Source organism: Papaver somniferum, chromosome 9 (assembly GCF_003573695.1).
Source record: "Papaver somniferum cultivar HN1 chromosome 9, ASM357369v1, whole genome shotgun sequence".
Classification (NCBI taxonomy): Eukaryota; Viridiplantae; Streptophyta; class Magnoliopsida; order Ranunculales; family Papaveraceae; genus Papaver; species Papaver somniferum.
The window spans coordinates 6,267,918-6,295,506 of NC_039366.1; the positions used below are offsets into that span (position 1 = coordinate 6,267,918).

The following is a 27,589-nucleotide window of genomic DNA, read 5'->3' on the forward strand; positions in this document are numbered from 1 at the left end:
AACTGGAATGGAGAAATGTAGGCACTGGGGACGATGCCTCTCCTCCGTCTGGGTGAGCAAAAATGCACATCAGGGTATGCTTTCTTGCTAAATTGCGGGGCCATAACATGGAGTAGTAACAAACAGTCAATTGTAGTTATGTCTTCAATGGAATCTGAGTTTGTAGCTCTTCAAGCCGCAGTACAAGAATCCAATTGGTTAAGGAGGTTCTTTGAGAGTTTTGAATTTGTCACTCACGCTACTGATGCGGTGAAAATTCATACTGATAGCACATCAATGATTGCTTATGCAAAAAAAGACCCAAAGTACCATGGAAAGACTAAGCACATTGATAGGAGGTGTTGCTCTATTAGAGCTGCTCTTGCGAAGAAAGAAATAGTTTTGGAGTACATGCCTACAGAATTGATGATAGTCGATCCCCTTACTAAACCTATACCAAGAGATGTTTTCTTGTCTCATGTTAGGGCATTAGGTTTACGTAGGTGGTAATGGACGTCTCTTTATTTTAATTTTTTGTAAGACATGATGATCGTAGATGCATATGTTTTATGGATATTTATTAATAATCAATACAATTTGATGATGGATCATTGTTGTGATTAATTATTTTAATTATGCCCATGGATATACACGCTGACATTGGTGCATAAAGAATTCATTGTGTCAAAATTTGATTGATATGTCACCAGGCATGGACTGGCTTACTCACATAAGCAGTCACCTTTTGGCGCTAAGGAGCGCGAGAAAACATGAGATGATTCATCGCCTTGCCAATACCAAGATGAGGTCTCTATAGTGAAGATCGATGATGAATGTACCTATTGTTCATCATACCTTAAAGGATAGCCAAATGAGAAATCTCTTTCACGGCGCTTGTTGAAAGCGACCAGTTAGAAATTTCGGATTAGGCGCAAGAGTTGCGACTAAGTCAAGATTTGTAGAGTGTAAGACTTTGTGACATAAACTTGTGTAGTCAAGTAAAACTACACTCTAGCGCATTTTCATATTATGCATGCTTGCGACCACTACGGAGGTGCGAAAATCGTTCCCTGCTTTTCTCACCATGTGAGTCCGTATGATAATTATATTATACACAGATAACCTTATGACTTTTGACTTTGTTATTAAGCAAATATTCGATGATTGCTACTTTAGTATGTGTCCAGTGGCTATGGATGATCCGTCTTAAAGGGTACATATCTGGGAAAGCAGATGATTCTGAAACTTCATGGCAATAGGGCGAGAGGAAGGTCATCAAACTCATGAATGTTTTATATTCACAGTCGACAACTTGGGTTGCCTTGCTGGAGTTGCAACACAAGTGTGAATGTATTTACAATAAGCTAGCATGAAGGTTAGACTAGCTCTACGAGGGATCAGAGTAGTCTAGACCAGTGAGATTTTGATGCACCTAAGATACTACGAGATACAAACATTTTTTTAAAAAAAGGTTGATGTCTCTATGCTGACTCATATTAAGCTGCTAGTATGGAGATCCCAAAATACAGGTACCTCGACGGTCGCACGGGCTATTTACTAATATTAACTTTTCTTTCTTCTGGTACAATCCACACATACTATGTGCGAGTGGGGGATATTAGATATTCGGGTTTGATCCGAATACGATCGCCTATATTGTATGTGGCAAGCCCGGTAGGGTTCCATATTCCTTAGGGTTTGGAACCTATATAAACATCTCTAGCATATGTGTAAAAGGTTAAGTGATTCCACCGATATCACACATAAGGTTTTACCATTAGAAAACTGGTAAATCAAACCCTAAAAAAGAGAGTTACCATAAGGAGAAAAGGTTTTAAGTTCTTAGCCTGTGAATCAAGTTTGTGCTCATCTTTGCAGATTGTAGTACCTGCTCATTATCGTGTTGAAACGTTGTTGTTTCTGCTGCTGGTGCTTATTCTTGCTAATCGGAGATCAATTTCAAGGTATGAACCGATACCCTCTTCCGCTTAATCGTATGAATCTATTATATTGGTATCGTGAGCTATGGTTTGATGCGTTTTCGTGCTTGAAATCACATGCTTTGTGTGCTTGAAAATTGCTGATAACATGATAGTATCATGATCAGGGTTCTTGTTTTTTTGGTTAAAAACCATTAATGAATGTATAAATATTTCAGATCTTGATATGGGTGTTTTCTTTTGAAATATTTAATTGGGTATGTCCATTATTGATTAAAATGATTTACTGGAAAGTTTAGTATCGTTTGAACGTGTGGTTTGAAAGATATAGGTAAAATCCTAGTTTTATATCATGTTTATGAGCAGTGGTTTGACGATTGTTTTGATGTATATATGTTGATCCATGTTAATTAAAATTAATATATATAGAGAGTGCTCTCGGAGAGCTTTCGTTGACATTATTTGAATCGAATCGGAGCTTGCATGAGTGAGATATCGTCTCCCAAAGTTGGTCATGCGCGTCTGTACGCTGCTGAAATTTCGAGAAGACGATGAATAGTAACCGAGTCAAATCGGCGAGTCAACCGAGTCAAATCGATGAGTCAACCCGATCCAGGATCGACGGTTCAGACCAACGATTCAGGTCTTGTTTGGGTAAAATACCAGACGGCCACGTGTCAACATCCCAAGGGATGAATATATGATGAGATGATGAGGTTGGAGCACTGAATCGTTCGTTGAGAGAAGGATTTGTCTCAGTCGAGGCAACTGCACAAACGCCACATGAATGACGCGTGTGTATAAAGGTCTAATCTGCTCAGACGGTCAAGTCTGAAAAGCAAGACCGCATTTAATGAAGGATAAGAACAAGACTTGGGTAGTTGGGCATCGGGACGGAATACTCGGACGATCTATACTACGACCCAGAGATGATGGAGCACGAGGTCCTCCACATAAGGGCAGCACGATCCAAGGGATATCGAGACAACTCAGAGGGAGGACCAAGTATTCCATCGCAAAGGACGGTATAGAACGAGTCTGAGGAAGCCAAGACGATGGAAGACAGCTCACCCAAATCGGACGATCAAGCGACCACGAGTTTATTCTGTCTATAAATACCAGTCCATGTACCAGGAAATGGAAAACTTATGTAATCTTAGATGGTCTTTCTACAGAGAATTCCTGAGAGAGACTTAAATAGAGAGAAAGTGAGAAATCTAGAATCACGTTATAATCAATAAGAAAACATCTCCTTCTCCGTGGACGTAGGTCTTCATGGACGAACCACGTTACATACTTGTGTCAATCTTTACATTTTATGCTATTTACATCTTGTTCATGTTGAATCTTGTATGTTTAAGTAGTTTTTATCCTTTACTCTTACTTGGGTGTAGTAGTCAGAAAATATGCAACTACATTTTGGCGCTAGAAACAGGGAGGTATGAAGATCTAATCTACTTCCCTAACAACAGCTCTATATTGTTTTCATAATCTCTGTAAGAGAAGTGTTTTCACACTACAAAGTAGATTTCTGTTGAGATGAATGAGTAGAGCTCGGACTCAAAAATGATCTTCACGATCTGAGAAATCTAAGAGAACCTCAAGATCAACAGATCTACGTTTTTTCACTAATTTTCTTTAAATATTTTTTGATATTTTAAAGATTTTTAAAGTCTTCCTCAAGTAGCTAAGGAGAGTTGTATATCGGAGTAAACATGAAGTTTTAAACGCTTTGGTGCTCAAACGATCTCCTCCATGAAAGAGCTGGGAAGAGATGCTAGTCAATAGGCTACATAAGGAAGCAATCACCTTATGAGAGTTGAAAAAGACGAACTTTTCATGATGATCATCATCAAACTCACCATAATCTTGGAATCTCCTTCTTAAAAATTTAAATTTAAGTCAAGGGTAGGAATTAATGAGTATATAATCAGTCATCAAACTCAAAGTTTGTTTGAAATCATAAGTTAAAAGGTGATGAGATATATTTCCTAGAATGGGAAAATGTACTCGATCGTCATAATTAGATTCTTTCCCTATAGGGGTATGGCGTGTTGAAGGAGATATTTCCTCGAAAAAAGAGGACTGGAAAAACACCTTTTCTCCATCATCAACACCTCATGCAAAGAAGGGTATTTTGACATTTTCGCATGTCTGCAAAATCTACTGCAAAGTCTTCCTGTATTAAACTATCCAGTCTGAACTATGACTTTGTAATTGCATGTGACCTGCAAATTTAGGGTCCCACTTTTCTGAAAGAAAAGACAAATTAAGTATTATTGCATATGTTGCAGGGAAGGTAATGGTGACGCGACGATCTACTCGTGCAAGCCAGGGAGAAAATGGTGGAGCCCAAACAGAAGGACTCGACGATATGCAGCCAGGCGAGGCTCTGATCCCAGGCAAGGGACAACCCGATGACCAATATCGGGAAGGATTAACTGATAATTCTAGCTCTGAAGGCGAGGGAAACCCCTTCGAGAAGCGTGGTGGTATTCACATTACTCAGCCAGGAGGGTTGAGCCGCTTGCCGAGACAAGCAGCAAACAATGAGGCCAAGAAGGACATCCCTTCAGACCTCGCCGATGCTAATGCTACCATCGCAGCCATCCTGAAAACCCAAGAGGCCCAGGATAAGAGAATGATGAAATTAGAAGGGCGAAATAGAAAGCTGAAACGGAGAAACCGCAGGCTAATACACAAAGTAACAAAGAAGGTGCCACTCACCACCATTGAAGAAATCCCATAGGAAGAAAACCCTTTCGAGCATCTGCAAGACGACGAACAAATTAATATCCCTGACACCTCAAACGAGGAAACAGCGGATCGATTTCCTAAGGGAAGTAGAGGTGTGCCCGACCACGAGGGTAGCCTATCCGAGGGGTCATCAGATGTTGATCCCAAACATAGAAGAAACAAGAACCTAATCGGCGAAGTAAGTATTGACTGCGAGACCGAGAATCTCGCGGCCACAAACCCAGAACGAGGGGAGAGCTCGAGGTCAACTCTCTCTAAGATTTTGTCATACGTTGAACAATTGGACGATGACTCAGGGCGATCAACGCATCGCCCCCCATGAACCATCTTTCTCGCCCGAGAGAACTCTGGGAAGAAGAAAGAAGGACGAAACCAGGCGAAATGAGGATGAACTCCAATCCCGAGTCAACCGACTCGAAGCAATGTATAGAGAAGCTACAGAGAAGCAGGAGAATAAGAAATTGGAAGTAGTCACGCAAGAAGCAAGACAATCTCCCTTATCCGAAAATCTACTAAGATTACCATTCCCAAAGAAATGCTCCCTACCGGTGTTCACACCCCCGTTCATAGGAAAAGGAGATGCAATTGAGCACCTTAGGACTTATCGTATGACACTTATCCAATGGGACCACTACGATGTGGTGTTGTGTAAATTTTTCCCGGCTAGTCTAAGAGATGAAGCCATATTATGGTATAACAATATACCCAAAGGATCAGTCAAATCATTTGCTCACCTATCCGAGCTGTTTTTAGAAACATATATTCATAACAGTCGAATCCGACCAGAAGTTGATGCGTTGTTTCAAATATCTAGAGGACCGAACGAGTGGCTTCGTACCCTGGTGACACGATGGAGAAAACTATGTACTGAGATCGGAAGGGTCCCTGAAGACTATGCGATCTTAGGTTTCAAGAATAGTCTTAGAAAGACAGACCCTCTTTTTGTCCGCATGTATGAGGCCATGCCAAAAATATTGGGAAAATTAAGAGAAATCTAAGAGGACTACATAGCCTTGGAGGAACTCCAGGATGGAACTTATGATGGGATGGAAAAAGGAACTAGTAGAGGAGCAATGTGGTAGAGCCACATAACCCTCCAGTGCCAGCCCAAGGAGCAGGGCGATCCAACAATGGTTCAACCAAGTTCGACAAACATCGGACTGGAGGATGGAAAGGAAGAGACCAGGCCCAAAAGAAGAAGAGCATCATTGACCCAGTCTATACAAAACTGAATACCCCCATATCCGAGATCCTCAATAAGACCGACGGACAACATAAAATCACTTACCCATGGAATAGAGGTCAGCAACCAGAACGAACTAAAAACATGACTAACTTTTGTGAATTCCACCAATTTCACATCCACTCGATAGACTCGTGTAGGTACTTAAAGAAGGTGCTACAAGACTTGATTAATGAGGGAAAGCTCCAAGAATACATTGCACAACCAACATCCCCACCCACCACCGGGGACCCCATACATCGTGTGGAGATCCTCCACGAGGCACAGTACTTTGGCTGCAATACCATCTCACACTCGGCGATAACCACCCCCGTACGAGAAGGAAACATTACTGGAAGAATTCAAAAATGAAACTTCAAAGGCGATGAAGTTTTCAGTGTAACCAGAGAACCCCCAATCGAAGAATGGATGAAACTTCCCATCAGCTTTTCATCTTCGGAGGCACCAGAAGGAGGACAAAGCCATAATGACCCACTAGTGGTCACGATGGCCATCGCACTCCCCGAGCACGAGGGCGAGGAGACAAAAAACCAGGAACTGCCATGGGCAATACCTAGAATCTTGATCGATGGCAGCAATTTTGTGGAGATCTTATTCTATGAGACATTTAAACAAATGGGTCTCAAAGACGAATGTCTTGTACCCTCCACTTACAACATATTTGTCTTCAACGGGTCATCAACCCACCCAAAGGGTGAGGTAACGTTAGAAATTCGGGTGGGAAAGATCCTCACCCTAACCACCTTCTGCGTGATAGATGTACTATCACCTTACACAGCCATTATGGGACGATCCTGGGTCCACGGAATCAAAGGAGTGGCCTCGACTTACCATCAAAGGCTAATATTTCCTACGCCTGATGAAGTGGCAGAAATCACTGGAGATCTTGCCAAAGCAAAATACTACTATGAGACAGAAGTTCAATACGGAGAGAGCAAAATAGACTCTGCCAGAGCAAAAAAGAAACGTGCAAAGAATGCCAAAAATCAAGTCGAAATCGATGCTTACATAGCTAGAACGAATGAGGCAAGACGATCAGGCGACGAACTCGCAATGGACAATAACCCCCCATCGGACTCACCCATGGGACCAGTACAAAACCTCTCCGACATAGGGGAATTAAAATCAAATTTCTCGGCCTCGGTGCCAGCCAAGGAGGTCAACATCAGAACACCCGAAAACCCGGGTATGTTGAAAATAGGGACACTCCTCAGCAAGGAAAAAGAAGATAAGCTAACACAGCTCCTAAGGGAATATTCCGATGTCTTCGCATGGCGAATGGAAGATATGCCAGGAATAGACCCCGAAGTGTGCTGTCATCACCTAAAAATTGACCCAAAGCACAAGCCCATGCGGAAAAAAAAATATGTGAAAAGTGGCACCAGAATACCATGAAGCCATCCAGAAAGAGCTAAAGAAAATGGAAGCTTCAGGGGTGATACGAGAAGTCCAATATCCAACCTGGATATCTAACATGGTGATCGTGTCTAAGAAAAACGGGGGAGTAAGGATCTGTATCGACTTTAGCGACCTTAACAAAGCTTGTCCTAAGGACAGGTTCCCACTACCTAACATAGACCAACTTGTAAAAGCAATCTCAGGATACGGATTGCTGTCTTTGATGGACGGATACTCTGGTTATAACCAGATTCCCCTCGCCGAGGAAGATCAAGAACATAACGCTTTCTTCACCGCTCGTGGCCTATACTGCTACACCAAAATGCCATTTGGGTTAAAAAATGCAGGGGCCACCTACCAAAGAATGGTGGAAAAAAATTTTGACGGTTGGATACACAAAACCCTAGAGGTATACGTAGACGATATGCTTGTTAAGAGCAAACTCCCACAAGATCATGCACATGATCTCAAGGAAATCTTCGCACAAATGAGAAAATTTAACATGAAGATCAATCCTGAAAAATGTACCTTCGGAGTAACCTCAGGCAAGTTCTTGGGCTACTTGGTCACCAAACGAGGAATTGTGGTTGACCCCGAGAAGGTACGGGCCATATTAGAAATGCCTTCCCCAGCCATGGTCAAGTATGTATAGAGACTGAATGGCCGGCTGGCGGCCTTGGGTAGATTCATCGCCCGATCCTCTGATAAATGCATAGACTTCTTTAACACCATAAAGAAGGGTGGAACGTTTTCTTGGACTAATTCTTGTGAGGAAGCCTTTCAAAAAATCAAGGAACATATGGTAACCTTGCCAATTCTCCAAAAGACCAGCCCAGGAGAAAACCTCTACGTCTACCTATCGGCAATGAATACTTCGATTAGTGCAGTACTCACTCGCATAGATGTAGATGCGGAGCAACCAATTTATTTCATCAGCAAAACTCAAACGTCGACTGAGAAAAACTATTCAAAGATCGAGAAGATAGTGTTATCTCTGGTTTACGCAACACAGAAGTTGCGCACTTATTTTCATACGCACACTATAATAGTCATTACTAAATCCCCCATAGAGTCCGTGCTAGACCATGCCGACAGAGCAGGTAGAATCTCCAAGTGGGGGGCCCAAATCAAACAGTTCGGTGTCAAATACCAAGCTTATACGGCAATTAAGACCCAGGTGGTCGCATATTTCTTAGCGGATTTCCCGATGGACGACACTGATGAGATTGAGGAAATCCCGGGGATGGAAGACGAGACAGGGGATCCTCCCGAACTATTTTGCTCCGAGGACCCCAACCGATGAGAAGTCTTCGTCGATGGGTCGTATAACTCGGAAGGATCAGGAATCAGAATGGTTTTCACAACCCCAACCGGTCGAAGGATCGTCTATAACTTAAGGATCGAATTCTCTGCTACTAACAATATAATCGAATACGAGGCAGTAATACATGCCCTCCGAGTAATCATCGCGCTGGGCATCCATAATGTGCGTCTCACAAGCGATTCACAACTCATTATCCGGCAGATAGACAGAACGTACCAAGCCTCGGATCCATGTTTACAGCGATACCTTCAACTCTCTAAGCACTATATCGAGAAGATACCAAACATCACGTTTCGCCACTTAAATTGAATCAACAACAGATATGTTGATGCCTTAGCATTCATAGCTTCTATGACAGTTAACCTTGAAGCTACCAATGTCAGAATTGAAAGGGTCCTACTCCACTCCATCCCCTTGGAAGGAAACATGGACATCCTCGCCGTCGACTCAGTAGCCCAGGAGGAAAGTCTGCCAGAGGATGACTGGAGGACACCAATAATCAAGTATCTAGCTAACGGGTACTTCCCCAGCGATCAATTAATCGCACACAATATAAAATCAAGGTCTGGGAACTACCAACTCCGGGATAGCGTGTTATACAAACAATCCTACCTTGGGCCTCTCCTCAGATGTCTCTCATTTGTGGAAGGACAAACCATACTAAAAGGAATACACTATGGTTACGCAGGAAACCATAGTGGAGGACGATCCCTCGCTCACAAAGCGAGACTATAGGGGTATTTTTGGCCTCGCATAAACGAGGACTCGAAGCAAATGGAAAAATCTTGCATAGAGTGCCAAAAATTTGGCAAAATAAGACATGCAGCTTCAATGGACTTAAAGTCCATCCTAAGTCCTTGGCCATTCGCCAAATGGAGGGTGGATATTGTCGGATCCCTAATAGCCGGTACTGGACAAAGGAAGTATTTAATCGTGGCCAAAGACTACTTCACTAAATGGGTGGAGGCCTCGGCTTTAAGACACATAAGAGACCATGATGTCTTCAAATTTATCTTCGAGCATATTATATACCGCTTCGGTATCCCAGCCGCCATTGTATCTGATAATGGGGCGCAACTCCGAGGGAAAAACATCGACCTTCTCTTCAATTGCTTCAAGATCAGAAAAACAAATTTACTCCAATCTATCCTGAGAGCAATGGCCAGGCAGAGGCCATAAACAAAACCATCGCCGACATCCTCAAGAAGAAACTTGACGGATATGGAGCTAGTTGGTGTGAACAATTACACAACGTCCTATGGGCCTATCGAACCACTAAAAGAGAAGCCACAGGAATGTCTCACTTCACCCTCACATATGGCACAGAGGTAATCATACCAACATAAGTCATGATCCCCACAACGAAGACCGACGCATGTGGGAGAAACCTGACCTCGGACATGATACTCTCCAAACTGGACGATTTGGAAGAAAACATAGAAATTTCCCTCTAAACAATAGAAAACTATCACAGAAAGTTGGCTCGGGAATACAAAAAACGTGTTCACCAGAGACAATTTAGCCTAGGCGATAAAGTCTGGTGCGAGATTCCACCCTACCAACGCGAGTCAGGCAAATTTGAACCCTTATGGGAAGGCCCACTAACAATCCTAGCTAAGGCAGGGGATGAAGCATAAAGATTTCTCAAATCCAATGGCGAAGAACTTGAACGCCCATGGAACATCAAATACCTAAAATCTTACAATGCTTAGGAAGACCGTCCAACGGTCCTAAAATGGGGCACGATACCTACTTGTACACAGGTCATAGTACCTTCCTAGAATGTACTCAGAGCTTACCAAGCTCTCTTTTTACAAATATAAAACTGCTCCTTTTGTGTTAATTTTGCTTTTTTGCTTTGTTTGTTTGATTTACTTTTATTCTTTTTTGTTTTGTTTTCCCTCTTTGTTTTTCGTTGTTAATTACTTCATCCCATACTTGCATACCACAAAATCCCATACACCACTATGGCACAGTACTAGCCACACCTTCCATTCTGCACAGAATGATGCAGGTACTTTACCTAAGCTAGCCGACATGGACACAAACCTAAGGTAATGCCATCACGATCACAGAATCGGGTGATGTCCTCCACAGTAGGAGATATCCAGAATCGAGACACCTTCCCTTGGCCGGGGAAAGTATCACTCGACCGAGGTATCACCCTCCAAGCCATATGAGGGAAATATAGTCCCCAAACAGGGAACAAAAAAAAAGTGAAAGCGCAAACGAAAAGATCCTATGTATAAAATTCGAATACTATAAGTGGTGCCTTATCCAAATACATGAATTGATCACTCCTTGGCTTTGACATCCATGATCGGACCAACATTACATATGGCCACTCCCCCTAGCCACACAACTCGCACAAAGCAATCAAATAAACAAACTCTGACCAGTACATAGCTACAAGTTACACGATGCCTTCGGACAAGAGCATCGCGCTCGCGCCTTTCTTGGAGCAACGGGTTCCTCACCTACTAGTTCCTCATCCAAGGAGGCATCCACGAGTAGGATCACAACCAACCCTTATCTTCACACATACCCTGGACTGAAGCAAGTCGCCAATCGCTTTCCCACCGCTTTAAACATATGACAATCCCCCGGTGCTACGGCATAAAACAGGGGCAAGGTATATATATATATACGTTTGAAAACAGAAATAGTATTTTATACCCTAGCACCTCCACACAACATACAGTGTTCCCAAGGCCAATCGTAAGAAGAAACACAACACACGAAGTGTTTTGAAGCTTGCCCGTAAAAGGAAAATCAGTGATAAATATGAGATCCCATAACAGGAGGTGCATACACTTGACGAACAGACGAGACTAAAGATGTCATGCGAAAAGATAGGTCTCTCCGAGAAGAAATTAGTGATGATCGAGAACATGATCAAGAAAAAACGAAGCAATACATGAATGAGAGGACATACCATCATGGTAAAAAATACATGAATAACTACCTTGATCCCCTGGAGGACGAGGAGGAAAATATTTAGCATACATCTGAGAAAAGAATGAAGAAAAAATGAGACCATACCCTCATCACAAAAGGACCCTTCTTAAATAGAAGAGGAAATCTTTGGAAAACTAGCTAGATCTCCCAAACCCAAGAAGGTCAAAGGCGCGGAAAGCTAGACGATAAGAATTCCGGAGGAAAAGTACAAAAGAAAAGACATCCTATTCCCAGAATATCTGAGAGAACCAATGGATATTTTAAAACGAGCTGACAGGTACACACGTGCCGAAAAAGGTGGGGCAGTTACACAGTTTTTTTCCCATTATGCCTTCGGCAAGTTGCAAAGAAAATGAGCAAAATGTGTGGGTAAAATACCCGACGGCAACGTGTCAACATACCAAGGGATGCATACACGGTAAGATGAGGAGGTTGGAGCACCGAATCATTCGTTGAGAGAAGGATTTGTCTCAGTCGAGGCAACTGCACAAGCGCCACATGAATGACGCGTGTGTATAAAGGTCTAATCTGCTCAGACGGTCAAGTCTAAAAAGAAAGACCGCATTTAATGAAGGATAATAACAAGACTTTGGTAGTTGGGCATCGTGACAGAAGACTCGGACGATCTATACTACGACCCAGAGGCGATGGAACACGAGGTTCTCCCCAGAAGGGCAGCACAACCCAAGGGAGAGCGAGACAACTTGGAGGGAGAACCAAGAATGCCATCACGAGGGACGGTGTAGAACGAGTCCGAGAGAGATCCAGGACGATGGAAGACAGCTCACCCATCTCGGACGATCAAGCGACCACGAGTTTATTCTTTCTATAAATACCAGTCCATGTACCAGGAGATGGACAACTTATGTAATCTTAGATGGTCTTTATACAGAGAATCCCTGGCCGGGGCAAGTATCACTCGACCGAGGTATCACCTTCCAAGCCATATGGGGGAAATCTAGTCCCAAACAGGGAACCAAAAAAAAAAAAAAAAGAGAACGCGAAGGAAAAGATCCTATGTATAAAATTCCAATACTATAAGTGGTGCCTTATCCAATTACAGGAACTGATCACTCCTTGGCTTTGACATCCATGATTTGACCAACATTACATATGACCACTCCTCCAAGCCATACAACTCACACAAAGCAATCAAATAAACATACTCTGAACAGTATAGAGCTACAAATTACACGATGCCTTCGGACAAGAGCATCGCGCTCGCGCCGGAGCAATGGGTTCCTCACCTACTAGTTCCTCGTCCAAGGAGGCATCCACGATAAGGAGCACAACCAACCCACTCTTCACATATACCCTGGACTGGAGCAAGCCGCCAATCGATTTCCCACCGCTTTAAACATATGACAAGCCTCTGGTGCTACGGCATAAAACAGAGGCAAGGTATATATACATATACGTTTGAAAACATAAATAGTATTTGATACCCTAGCACCTCCACACATCATACAGTGTTCCCAAGGCCAATCGTAAGAATAAACACAACACACGAAGTGTTTCGAAGCTTGCCCGTAAAAAGAAAATCGGTGATAAATACGAGATCCCATAACAGGAGGTGCAGACACTTGACGAGCAGACGAGACTAAATATGTCATGCGAAAAGATAGGTCTCTCCGAGAAGACATTAGTGATGATATAGAACAGGATCAAGAAAAACCGAAGCAATACATGAATGAGAGGACATACCATCATGACAAAAAATATATGAATAACTACCTTGTTCCCATGGAGGACGAGGAGGAAAAAATTTAGCATACATCTGAGAAAAGAACGAAGGAAAAAGGAGACCATACCCTCATCACAAAAGGACCCTTCTTAAATAGAAAAGGAAATCTTTGGAAAACTAACTAGAACTCCCAAACTCAAGAAGGCCAAAGGCGCAGCAAGCTAAACAATAAGAATTCCGGAGGAAAAGTACAAAAGGAAAGACATTCCGTTCCTATAAAATCTGAGAGAACCAATAAATATCTTAAAACGAGCTGACAGATATACACGTGTCGAAAAAGGTGGAACGGTTACACAGTTTTCTTCCCATCATGCCGTCGGAAAGTTGCAAAGAAAAGGAGCAAAATGGGTAAAATACCCGACGACCACGTGTCAATATCCCAAGGTATGAATATATGATGAGATGATGAGGTTGGAGCGCCGAATCATTCGTTGAGAGAAGAATTTATCTCAGTCGAGGCAACTGCACAAACGCCACATGAATGACGCATGTGTATAAAGGTCTAATCTTCTCAGACGGTCAAGTCTGAAAAGCAAGACCGCATTTAATGAAGGATAAGAACAAGACTTGGGTAGTTGGGCATCGGGACGGAAGACTCGGACGATATATACTACGACCCAGAGGTGATGGTGCACGAGGTCCTCCACAGAAGGGCGGCAGGATCCAAGGGAGAGCGAGACAACTCGGAGGGAGGACCAAGTATGACATCGCAAAGGACGGTATAGAACGAGTCCGAGGAAGCCAAGACGATGGAAGACAGCTCACCCAAATCATACGATCAAGCGAACACGAGTTTATTCTGTCTATAAATACCAGTCCATGTAGCAGGAGATGGACAACTTATGAAATCTTAGATGGTCTTTCTACAGATAATTCCTGAGAGAGACTTAGATAGAAAGAAAGTGAGAAATCTAGAAGAGATCTGTAACACTTTCAAGGATAAGACCTTATAATCAATAAGAAAACAACTTCCTCTCCGTGGACGTAGGTCTTCATGGCCGAACCACGTTACATACTTGTGTCAATCTTTACATTTTATGCTATTTACATCTTGTTCATGTTGAATCTTGTATGTTTAAGTAGTTTTTAGCCTTTAATCTTACTTGGGTGTAGTAGTCAGAAAATTTGCAGCTACAGGTATGGTTCAGACCGGAGGTTCAGGTTCGGTTCAGACCAGCGGTTCAGGTACGGTTCAGACTAAAGGTTCAGGTTCGTCTCAAACCATCCTTTCCAATCCGGTTCAGTCCGGCGGTTCAGGTTCGGCTCAGTCCGACAGTTCATCCCGCGGTCCGGATCTGGTTATTTGTTCTTATTTTTTCTCTATTTGTGGTTGTCGGATCAACTCTAATTTTGGTACGATAAGGTTTTTCAACGCTCCGAATTCAATAAAATTATTTTCAGAACCTAATTAGAATCACATGATAGAGTTTCTTTGAAATATATGGTTATTCGCTTTATCCATGATAACATGTGAATAGTTTTATGTTGTGATTGTCTAATTTCTTTAATTTACAACATGTTTGGTGCTGGGTTGAATTCATATCTTACTGAACTGGTTGTCTAGATAACATGATGATTGATTAGATAATCATCTTAGTTTGATAACATGTTTGATTGAATTAAGATCTTGATTGAATAACATGTTAAAAAAATTGAGTGGGAGGTTCTTTGGTTGAGTTTCTTTAATTCCCAAAAACCATTAACTTGCGCATATATTAAATAGATGTAGAAAATATTACTTGTGGCGCGACAGATGATTAGGAGTTTGACGATTTTTCGATCTTGCGACTTGTAATGTTGTTTTCCTATTTATTTAGATTAATGTTGCAAAGTTATTTTTTTTGAATATGTGTATAGTCCCATAAGTTTAATATCTTTTGTATTTTTCGCTTGCTATGTAAGACTAAATGGCTTCCAAGAACATCATTGCTGATTTGAAGAAGGTAGAAAAACTTGATGGAGACAACTATAACATCTGGCGCCGAAAGATCGTTTTTCTCTTGCATGATGATGGGATGCAGGAAATAACTGAGCATGTGATGCCTCGGCCTGAGGAGGGTACGACGGCTCAACACCGTCGCAACCTCGAGGCTTACCAGGAATGGATTAAGAACGATTGCAGTGCTCGTCATATGATCCCGAGCTCAATGCACAATGATCTCATGGGAGAGTTTGAGAACCACCAGTTTTCTCATGACATGCTAGAGGCAGTCAGGCAGATATTTGGAGTTACCTCTGTGGCTAAGTTGCGCGCTTTGACTATGAAGTTTGACACTTGTCAAAAGAAGTCGAATGTTATAATGAAGCAACATTTGAGGACAATGTCGTCAATGATACGCGAACTTGAGGCTGCAGGTCATCACTTGACAGATGAACAGCAGGTACAAGATGTTATTCGTTCGTTACCTAACTCTTGGGATCATATGAAGAAAAAAATGACACATAATGACAATGTTCTCACTTTTGAGGATATTTCTCGTCGTATGGAACTAGAAGTCGAGCGCTTGGAAGCTGCTAAGACTGACAGTTCTGTTTTCGATGTTGAATCTGTTTCGCATAAGACCAATGGGTCTAAGCGCAAGAGGGGTAAGGGTTCTTCTGCTAAGAATTCTCGTGATGGATCTGGGCCATCCCCTACCAACGCTCCTAAGCGTAAAAGAGGCAAGCGTGCTGGTAAGAAAGACAAAGCAGAGATGAAATGCTTTAACTGTGATAAGAAATGACACTTTTCTTGTGAATCCACTGATCCAAAGAACGTAATTTCTAAACCTATTCCTCGCTATGAATGTTTTTTTTTAGTCAAGCATTAGTTTCTCATTCTCCTCATTTGTGGGTTGTAGATTCGGGAGAAACCGACCATGTAGCGAGGGACCAAGATGGGTTCCTAGATTATCGTCTAGTTCCTGCTAGGAGCATCAGAGTTTATATGGGGAACACAACTAGCATAGAAGTACTTGGCATTGGTACTTATATGCTAAAACTGCGACAAGGGCGTATTAATCCTCCATGATGTACTTTATGCTCCAGATATTCGACGAAATTTAGTTTCAGTTAATAGTGTGTTGCGTCTATGCTTCAGTTTTCTTTTTGGGGGTAATTTTGTTAAGATTTGCTTGGCAACTGAGTTTTATGTTTTGGTTTTATGTCAGATGGTTTTATGGTTTTGGATATTGACAATTCTAGTTCTTATGATGCTAATAAATATATTTCATTAGTTGTGTCTTCCTCATATGCCATTAATGATTCTGTGATTTGGAATGCTAGATTAGGTCATATAGGGAAAGAAAGGATGACTAGGTTAGCTAGACAAGGTATTTTAGGCCCCATCGCTAAAGTATCCTTGCCTACCTGTAACATTGTCTTGCAGGTAAAGTCATTAGAAAACCGTTTGGGATAGCCAAAAGGGCCTCTGAGCCTTTGCAATTAATCCATTCTCATATATGTGGCCCAATGAACGTTAAGGCAAGACATGGAGCCTCTTATTTCATCACTTTCATAGATGACTTTACCCGATATGGTCATATTTACTTAGTATCCCACAAGTCAGAAGCATTGGACTTCTTTAGACGTTATGTATGCGAAGTGGAAAATCACTAAATAAGAGCATTAAGGCTCTCAGAACTGACCGTGTCCATGAGTATCTATCTGACCTATTCAAAGGGTATTGTGAGGAAAAAGTGATCCTGAGACAATTGACTATTCCTGGTACTCCGCAAAAAAATGGTGTAGCAGAGAGAAGGAATCGTACTTTGTTAGACATGGTTAGGTCAATGATGGCGCAATCTCATCTTCCTATTTCTTTTTGGGGAGATGCGTTACTGACTGCTTCCTATGTCCTTAATCGTGTGCCTTCAAAGTCAGTGCCTTCCACCCCATATGAATTATGGACCGGCAGAAAACCCGAATTGGGTAATTAGCGACCATGGGGTTCAGCTGCTTATGTACACAACAATTCTCATCGGTATGGGAAGCTGGGCCCTCGAGCGAAAAAGTGTATCTTTATCAGATATTCTGATCACTCAAAAGGACATGTGTTCATTGGTGAGTAGCCTGATGGAAGTGTAACTGAGATTGAGTCACGTGATGCAGATTTCTTACAGCAGGATTTTCCTAAAAGGAACGAGGTAGGGGAAGATATTAGCCTCTTTTAGTTGGAAGAGTCAATGGAAGACACACCAATTTGTCTAGTTGAGGATAATGAAGAAATTCCTCGTTCTCCTAGGGAAAGTGGGAGTGTTCCACCTGATAATGGATTGGATCCATCAAATCAGGATCCCCAATATGGGAGAAGTGAACGTGGAAAAGTCCCTCGTCGTCGTTTTAAGATTGAGGGGGAAAGTTTCATGGTTTGTTAACATGATGACGTAGAGCCTAAGAATTTCAAAGAGGCTATGTCATCTCCTAAAAGGGAAAAATGGATTATTGCACAGAAAGAAGAGATAAAATCAATGAGGATAAATGGTGTGTGGCAATACGTTGACCTACCAGAAGGGCGCAAGGCTATTGGAAACAAATGGGTTTTCAAAATTAAACGCAATGCGGATGGTTTAGATGAAAGATATAGGGCTCGTCTTGTGGCGAAAGGATATACCCAACAAGAGGGTGTTGACTACGAGGAAACTTTCTCTCATGTGGTTAGAATTGCCTCGATATGCCTTATGCTAGTTATTGTCGCACATATGGATTTGGAACTTCATCAAATGGATGTTAAAACTGCATTTCTCAATGGATAACTAGATGAGGAAATTTACATGGAGCAACCAGAGGGCTTCGTAATTAAAGGTCAAGAGCGCAAAGTTTGCAAGCTCCAAAAATCTATTTATGGCCTAAAACAATCATCTAGACAATGATATTTAAAATTTGATCGATCCATTGTTTCCAATGGGTTTACGATGATAGAGGAAGACCATTGTGTGTACGTTAAACGGTCCGATAAAGGTTTCCTTATCCTGTCCTTATATGTTGATGATATCCTTATAGATGGAAGGAACATAGAAATTGTTGTCGCCACAAAAGAGTGGTTGTCCTCAACTTTTGAGATGAAGTACATGGAAGAAACAAGCTATGTGCTCGGGATTAAGATCCTTAGAGGTAGTTCAAAGAGACTTTTGGGTATGTCACAAGATACATACATTAAAAGTGTTCTTGAGCGATTTCACATGAAAGATTGAAAGCCCATAGACAAAACAGTTGCTAAAGGTCAGAACTTAAGCCTTGAGATGTGCCGTAATACCCCTGAAGATAAAGACACGATGTCACAGGTACCCTATTCCAACGCAATTGGGAGCCTTATGTATGTTATGATGTGTACTCGGCCTGACATATGCTATGATATTGGATTAGTTAGTCGGCACCAGTCGAATCCTGGTTTTGAGCATTGGCAAGCGGTCAAGAGGATACTAAGGAATCTCAAAGTGTTAGAGCATAGATCGGTCGACCTCTCATGCGTTGCTATCTCAAGCATGTTTGGCAATGTTAGTGATCAAAACTATGAGTCTTGATTTCTAGCCTACATAGCTAAGTCTCGGACTAGGATAGATAAGTGTAGTTGAGCTCAAGGACTTCATGGCGATTCATCATACAACGACGAAGATCTATACAAGGAACCGTGGAACTTCATCAAAAAAAAGGTATGTAAAGACTTGAACTTATCTATCACTCAAAAGTATATCTCTTCTATCTCCTACTTCTTATGAGACAAAAAGTCGTATGTTATATAGACTAGATCATACACATTTGACATTTCGAGCTGAGCATTCATTGCTAATATTTTTCTCAAAATCATGTGTTGGTAAAGAGTTTCGCTTTGATCAAGTTTATCTTCACCTAGTGACGAAAGTCATGAAAAGTTTCAATCGCTTTCAGAATTGCTCTGACGTGAATCGGTTTGTGAATAACGGCTACATGGCATCCTCTAAGAATGTCTTAATGATTGAAATGAGAGTTTAGATTACATAACCATGTATGCCTTGAACCGAAGTTTTCGAACTTTGTTGATTAAGAGAAATCGAAAGGATTGTGGAATTGGCTTGCCCAGTCCGCAGACTCAGTCCGCGAACTGTCGGAAGTTCTTGACCGAGAATTTCTGTTGGATTTTCCAAAACTCGTTTGTGTGCTAAGTCCGCGATCTCAGTCTGCGAACCCAGTCCTCGAACTGGCGGAAGTTCTCTTTCCGAGAATTTCTGCTGAGTTTGGAAAACTCAACCGATTTACTTAAGTCCGCGAACTTGTTTGTGAACTTAAGAGGTTATGATTTAAAGATGTGCTATGAACATGAAACATTAAATTACTAAGGAATGTTTTATGCAAACCGTGGTATAATGTTCATGAGCCGATTCAATCGAATCGAATCATCTTTGTTTCAGTTGTGTCTTATGTAGTTACATAAGATCTCATAGCAATTGAACAACTCTTTAACTAGTTCATTTGAGTCAATTGAACTAGTTATGGTGAAGAAGAACTAGGTTAATATGAAATGCTTATATGGTTAACCTTTTGGGTTACTGTGTTGAAACGACATACACGTTTGGGCATGGTTTTTGTAAACCCAGTAAACGTCTACCCAAGTGTGTGTGACAAGCTAAGTTTTCGATCTAACGGTTGAGAAATATTAGCTTGAATCTGAATCAGGTTTTCATCTAACGGTGAATATGGATTGCTTTATAACTAAGGAAAAACCCTAATTTGAAGGATATATAAACGAGACATCTAGATTTGAGCAAAACTAATCCCCACACGTCTGTGTGATACTAGTGCACTCGCTAGAATCGATTCTCCTCTAACCTTTGGTTTTCTTTTCTAAAACCAGGTTAACGACTTAAAGACTTCATTGGTATTGTGAAGCCAGACCGATACTACTTTTATCGTAGTTGTGTGATCTAATCTTGCTTCTTCTATCGTACGAGTACAATCGATTGATTGGCTTGAGATCGTGAGAGTTCTCCGTTAGGAAAGATAAAGAAGTCACAAACATCTTCGTCTCACTGTTTGTGATTCCTCGACAAACCACTTGTGTAGTCAAGAAGGATTGTAGAGAGGTGATTGATTAATCTAGGATGTTCTTCGGGAATATAAGACCGGATTATCAATTGGTTCATGTTCACCTTGATTTCATATCTTAAGACGGAACAAAACCTAGGGTTTATCTGTGGGAGATAGATTTATCCCTTGATAGACTTTTCTACGTGAGACGGAATTGTTTATTATCAAGTCTGCGATTTTGGGTTGCATCAACTCTTGGTTGTTAGTGAGATCAGCTAAGCGAATCAAGTGCGCAGTATCCTGCTGGGATCAGAGGCGTAGGAGTACAACTGTACCTTTTATCGGTGGGAGACTGATTGGGGTTTAACTATAGTCCAGTCCGAAGTTAGCTTGGAGTAGGCTAGTGTCTGTAGCGGATTAATACAGTGTGTATTCAATCTGAACTAGGTCCCAGGGTTTTTCTGCATTTGTGGTTTCCTCGTTAACAAAATTTCTGGTGTCTGTGTTATTTCTTTTCCGCATTATATTTTATATAATTGAAATCAATTGTAAATCCAACCTTTGGTTGTTGATTGATATTGATTGATCCTTGGATATTGGTCTTTGGTACAGTCCAAGTTATTCCTTGTATTTGATAAAGAATCCTCGTTGTTTTTAGCTTGAGTAAAAATCAAATCAAGAGAGAGATATTAACTCCTTGAGATACTTTGATCTAGATTGAGTCTGACTGTCTAGTTGATTCTCTAGCAAAGTATTTCGGAGTTAGTCCATACAGATTGCTAAGCGAAATATTGGGTGGTGTTAGACCCCCGCTTTTTCAATTGGTATCATAGCATGCAAACACGTTTAATACCTAACAAGTCCGTGTTTGTAGCGATCTAATTCTATGGACAGAGGTTCTATCTCTATTAACGTACCACCAGTCTTCGATGGATCCAATTACTTATGGTGGAAAATTGCTATGCGAGCTTTTCTTCAATGGCGTGATTTTCAATCATGGGTATATGTGGTTAATATATATGATGCTTCCGTTGTGGCAGTCGGTGATGTAAACATTCCTAAGCCTATTGGTGAATATACCGATGTTGAGATAACTGTTGGAAAGCAAAATTCCGACGGTTTGAATGCTATCATACATGCCATTACCCCAAATCTTCAACATCATGTGATAAACTGCACTAGATCTAAAGATGCTTGGGATATCTTAGAAACCATATTTGAAGGCAACTGCAGTGAAAAGGATGTTAGACTTCAAAACCTTAATTCCGATTGGGAGAACCTTCGTATGGCAGATGAAGAAACATTTGATGAGTTTAATCACAAAGTGTCTGAAATTGTTAATGCATCTTTTGCATTGGGTAAGACTATTCCTGAAAAGGACATTGTGATGAAAATTCTCAGATCGCTGCCATCTAGATACGAGTCTAAGAAGCATGCCATCGTTAAGGGGAATAACCTCGATAATCTTTCCAGAAACACCTTGGTTGGAAAGCTTAAGATCTTTGACCATGAGCATACATCCAAAGTCGGTAAGGATGTTGCCTTTAAAGCACAAAAGAACACTAAATTACTTGTCAAAGGTAAGAGTGTTCATGTCTCTGAGGATGATTTTTCGGATGAAGATCTTGAAAAATCGGTCTCCTTGATCACAAGACAGTTTAGGGATCTTCTGTTGAAGAGAAGTAAACGGTTTTTAAGAGACAAACCTAAGTCATCAGACAAACCTCACGGTCGCGTACCTCCTAAAAACAGGGATGCTGACGAGGACATGCCTCAGTGCTTTAAGTATAAGGGTTTTGGCCATTTTGCTAACGAATGCCCAAATCATAGAAAATACACTGGGAACAAAGGTCTAGTTGTAACACTTGATGAAATGTATGAAACCTATGATTCCGATGAAGATAGGAAATCAAGTGTAGGGCTTCTTTGTGAAAACATTGATTTTGATACTTGTAGCAATACACACTAGTGGAAATCATACATTCCGCGACCGTCAGGACACGTCATATAAACGAGTTAAACGACTTGTTCTAGGGTTCTCTAAATGGGTCGTTTATAAAGCGTTTTTTAATTGCACGACCCTTATTGCGTGGGTCTCTGAACAGAGACTGCTTCTTCCAATAATTATATGTTGACCCACATACATTGGTCGTAGAATTGAATTATAATATAAAAAAATACAGATTCAGATCAGCTGAAGTGTCTGAATGGCTGAATCTGAATTAATCTTACTGGTATTTAAGTCAAACAGTAAGTCTGGATAAGTCAAACTACAGTCAAACTGAAATCCAAATGCAACCTCAAATTTAACTGAAATTCAAATGCAACTCAAATTTAACTGAAATTCAAGTGCGACTTCAAATTTAACTGAAATTTATAATCAAACTAAGAATTTTAACATTCATTCATTTTATCCATTGGGTGTAAAACTACACAAAAAAGATGAAATACTGAGTTCATAGATTACATGTCCAAGATAGCCAAGTTCTGAATACAACATGCTAAACTAATAGACAACTGATAGAAAAAAACAAAATCATAATTCAGCTCCTCCTATGACAATGATCTTAATTAGCCAATAGTTCACAAATGATATCAAGCAGAGCATCCATGTGTTATGTCCTTGGTTTACATGCGACTTCCTGCAAATCAAAGCAAATCAACAACAGTACAATGACTTCGTTCAGTTCATAATACACGGTAGAACAAAATAAGTTACTAGATATAGGTCATGTCCAATAGTGTGAGGTAATTTGACAGACATTTTAGCAATGTGTAGTAGTTGAAAGCACATGTGTGAGGTAATTTGACATATAGGTCATGTATATAACAGTTGGCTAATTTATTGCAGGGCACATCACATATGTAACTTAAAAACTAATAATATTAGCTGGGGGAAATATGTATGTAAATACATGCAGTATTGGCCACAAACTCGCACAACCATAACTACGATAGGAGAATATTGCAACAAAATAGAAGCTTCAGGGAAATCGAAGGTAGATATAGGGGAAGAAGAAGATACTTGCACAAGCTAAACTAGTAATCATATGTGTACAAGCTTGTTGTGTCGAATCAAAGCTGAAAGACATATGTAGCAAACACATAAGAGGTCGGAACTATTTCAAGTGATGCCAGTTAACATCAACAGATGAACAACCTACTCTCAAAGAAGCACATGATATCTTACTCTGCAGTTGAGAAAACAACCTCGCAACCCTTGTCACCACTTTCCATGACGAATCTCAGTACATCATTGCAGGCCCTAAGCACAAAAACTTCATTAGTGATGCATAAAAGCTTTATGGATTCACAAATAATACCTCTTCGATAAAAATGTAAAAAAGTATTACCATACATTTCATATTCTTTGACATATTATAAATTATCACTCACATAACTGTTTTAGTAATCTTATCTGCCTATAACATAGTAAAAGAAACAAAAACTGAAATAAGTGGAGTATTACAGTAAACTAACCTTATGTATCAGAGAAAAATAATTATAATGAGTAATCTTCTTGGAAAATAAATTTCATTCTAAGAACCCTAACAATGGACAGTGGAGTAACCTGAGAAATACGTCAAACAAAAGAAGAACTATATATACATTGTTTCCTTTACACAAAAGTCTGTGTTATAATCTAAATAACCAGCACACTACTCAAATATACAACACAAAAGAGCTAAAACTTTCATTAACATTTTAAAGATACTTTTAGGATTAACATGAAACAAAAACATCAAAATAAAACATGTACATTGTAAGTAAGTCAAGGTTTTAGAACTAAACTTCCATAGTAATCACCATGGAAGATCTGGATCAATGGCTGGTCCTATGTATTAGAAAGCAACATTACCAGATGAGCTACAAGACAAGTTGTGTCCAAATGAGCTACATGACAGTTACAGGAATTGAAAATAATTCTCAAAATACCTCGAAAATGTTATGCAGTGAGCTTATGAACTGGTTAAGTTAAGTTATAAGGTAAAAGATTATAAGTGAGCTCATTTATTACTATCTACCTTCATATTCCAAGATCAAAAATAACTTGTATGCTTTCACTCACAAGCATCATTCCAGCATAAGGACTTAGTAATTCAAACCAGATGGGGTATAAGTAAAGTAAAGGAATGATTATCTTTCAAATAAGCCACATGTTATAGTTTAATCATCTCAGATCTATAGTTGTGGATCATACCCAAGCGAGCAGCACAAGCATTTGCATTATTCCCACCTCCTTGTATTCTCCTTGATGTTAACTGCACAATTCAGGTGCAAGGTTCTGATAAGGAGACAAACATGAAACTAACTAAATAAACGAAACTCGCAAGTTTGACAAATTAAATTTTACCTGAATAGAATGAATGAGGAAGCAGGCCTCTTTGGCTTGTTAGGGTCTACTGCACCCGTTTCACCCTTAAGCTTCTTTTTATTCTGTTGGTTCACTTTCGTCTTATGCAATTACAGACTGCATTAGACTCCAAGTCCACAACAATTCACAAATTTCGTCGAATGGATGAACAAATAAACCTTGATTATTTTTTCAGATTTCTCCTTCTTCTTAAGCATCAGTAAAGCTTCATGCTTATGAATGTTGTCAATGGCCTTTTCGTCTTTAATGGATCCTGCTCCTTCCTACAAATCTTACAAACAACAAGAGTTAAAACCAATTCAAATCAATATCGAAAATTCTCGCAAAATGCGTAATCAAGTGTGCACATTTCTTACTTTTTTTTCTTGCCATCCTTGGCTTTTGATGCACCTTTTTGCTTGAACTGCAAGTATTGTTCAAGAAATTCCATTGCAGTTTTCTGATTATGATCCTCTTCGAGTAGATTCATCGCCTCGCTCTCGCGCTTCTCTTTGTCAACAATCTTCAAGTAAGCTTCTCTATCATCTTGGTATTTCTATTCATATAGTTTTTTCTCTTCTTCAGTTACATTCTTCCATTTGGATCCTAAAATGTTTGAAACTTCTTTGAATTCGGCATCCGGGTTCTCTTTTTTAACCTCAGCCCATCGATCTTTGCACCATAAAACATAAGCTGATGATGGTTTTTTCATCTTTGGTTTCTTCTGCTTCTTTCGCTCTCAGATATTGAACTAGTGGAAGACTCTGCACCTACAAAAAAAAAATCCCCAAATCAAAATTAAACCCAGATTCAGAAATCTAAGATCAATAAATTGAAACCCTTAATTCAGAATTTATCAATTAGCCAAAACCTAAATCTAAAAGAAATCAAATATCAAGATCAAAACTCAAAACTCAAAACCCTAAATCAAAACTTCTATTTCAACAATTCATGATAAATAAACGAAAATCCTTTATTTAAAAATCAAAACCTCTAATCAGAAACTCTAATCAGAAACTCTGATTCAGCAAATCAAGATCAAGATATGGGAACCCGTTATCAAAAATTTATGAACCTTAAATTTAGAAACCAGAGATGAAGAAAGCTATACAACAGTAGGTTTAAATTTCTTCAACTTCTGCAATTTCTTCAACTCAATTTAAGTTTCAGTTGTTCTTTCCCTTTAATCTCCAACTCCTCTTCTTTCAATTTCAACATCCCATCATGATCTTTCCAGATCTCTTCAGTTTTCTCCTTAACCGCAAAGATGAAAAGAAGAAGATGGTTCAAGAATAATAGATGTATTTCTTCCTGAAGGGGAACGGGGCTATATTTAAGAGCAACAATTTAATTGATTTCTTTTGAGGTTTTTTTCAATTTCGCTTTGGTGGTGAGGTGAAGAAGATGGATAAGATCGCATGAGGAGGAGACCGAGAGAGCAGGAAAAGAAAGAGAAACTGAGATGAAAAATGGGACAGAGAAAAATGTATTTATATGCTCTATCAAATAATAAAAAATTATCACATCTAAATCCGTTTTCATTAGTCGCGGGACCGGTAGCAGTGTTAGGGCAAAAATGTAATTATTCAGAGACAACTATTAATCATCTCACAATTTTCCGTGTTTTTATCATATCAGAGACGGCTATTTTTGGTCAATGGTCCAACTACTATTACTGAGGGTCTCGGATGTGGGTTATAAAAACCTCATTTTCCACTAGTGACATATATCAACCTCAATGGGTTCTAAGAATAGGGAAACCCAATCAAGATGGAAGATTCACTGAATCCGATAACTGGAAACCCTATCAGTGATGCTTCAGGATCTACTGTATGTCTATTTGCTTGCACATCTCAGATGCCTGAATACTATCCAAGTTTGACGTGCTCGTTTTGTTCGATGAAGGGACACGAACTATCAAGGTGTTACAAATACAAGCACCATAAGGCACGCCAGCGAACCTCAACGAAGAGCAGATCGATTAGCAAAGAAGATGAAACTTTCTCAGAAGACCGCCGAGGTTTGTAGGATCTTATCTTCGTCTAAGAAGTTGGTTTCCAAGGATAGAATATGACCATTTGAAAAGAAAATATGGTCAAATCATTTTGATAGACAAAGATCAGAGGATTCCTCTCATGAGGAAAAAGATGGATAAATTGTTGTTCATTGCAACACAACTTGATTGTGTTGTTGAGAAAATCTTGTCACATGTGCCTGTTCGAAAAGAGACAAGATTGAGTGCTGCTCCAGGCTTCAGAAGATTTTTCCTTCTTTTATTAGATTTGTTATTTTTTTGTCTATCAAATAAAAGAAAGGGTTATTATCGACAATTGTACTCTTTATAGGGTTTTAGAGTTGGGCGTATACGAACCTGTCAATAGGTTTCGAACCCTACATTCCTTTTTCCTTTTGAAATCCTATATAAGACTGCTTGTTGAGTTAAGTGATTCAATCACACAAATCCAGTTGTTTATAACTGTTCTCAAAGTACTATGTCGTCAGATGTAAAGGATGTCAACATGATTGTTATGTCTTCAATCAATGAAAAAAAAATCTCCTGGTTCTAAGTCCCTGAAAAGAAAAAGAAGGAATACAAGAAAACCCAGGGTTGTTCCTTCTAACTCTCAGAAGTTTTCCGATGTTCTTGATGAGTTGAAGGAAATAAGAAGGAAGATTTATGAAATAAAGACGTTAGTGTCTAAATTTTTGGAAATTCAGAGGACCCTAATTCGACCTCTTCAGCCAAGACAGTTCGTGGTTATTGACACTTATCTCCGTGAACCTTATGTCCCGATGGTTGTCGATAACAAGGAGTTCGGGAATGATAAATAATTTCTCAAAGGAATTGTTTCCTAGTATGTCTTCTTTTTGGATTAGTTAGAAGAATAACTAGTGCTTTGAATAGCGATGA

The 27,589-nt window shown here is 40.1% G+C and overlaps 1 protein-coding gene across 1 annotated transcript; it reads right to left on the reverse strand.

Moving 5' to 3' along the window:
• Positions 1-22,509: 22,509 nt before the first annotated feature.
• LOC113311239 (high mobility group B protein 6-like) lies at positions 22,510-25,390 on the reverse strand. The gene is made up of 6 exons (XM_026560082.1): positions 25,268-25,390; positions 24,858-24,962; positions 24,679-24,761; positions 23,515-23,589; positions 23,350-23,405; positions 22,510-22,634 (listed from the first exon to the last, which is right to left on the reverse strand). The coding sequence occupies exons 1-6, from the start codon at positions 25,388-25,390 to the stop codon at positions 22,510-22,512; spliced, it is 567 nt and encodes a 188-aa protein (XP_026415867.1).
• Between the last annotated feature and the right edge of the window lie 2,199 nt (positions 25,391-27,589).

What these genes read in the sequence shown, in the direction of transcription:
- LOC113311239 (XM_026560082.1), bottom strand. Translation starts at nt 25,390, where the DNA reads ATGAAAAAACCATCATCAGCTTATGTTTTATGGTGCAAAGATCGATGG. An exon ending in TCCTCATTCATTCTATTCAG is followed by an intron (nt 23,590 to 24,678) that starts GTAAAATTTAAT and finishes TTTTGTGCTTAG; the next exon opens with GGCCTGCAATGATGTACTGA. An exon ending in GTTGTTTTCTCAACTGCAGA is followed by an intron (nt 23,406 to 23,514) that starts GTAAGATATCAT and finishes TATGTCTTTCAG; the next exon opens with CTTTGATTCGACACAACAAG.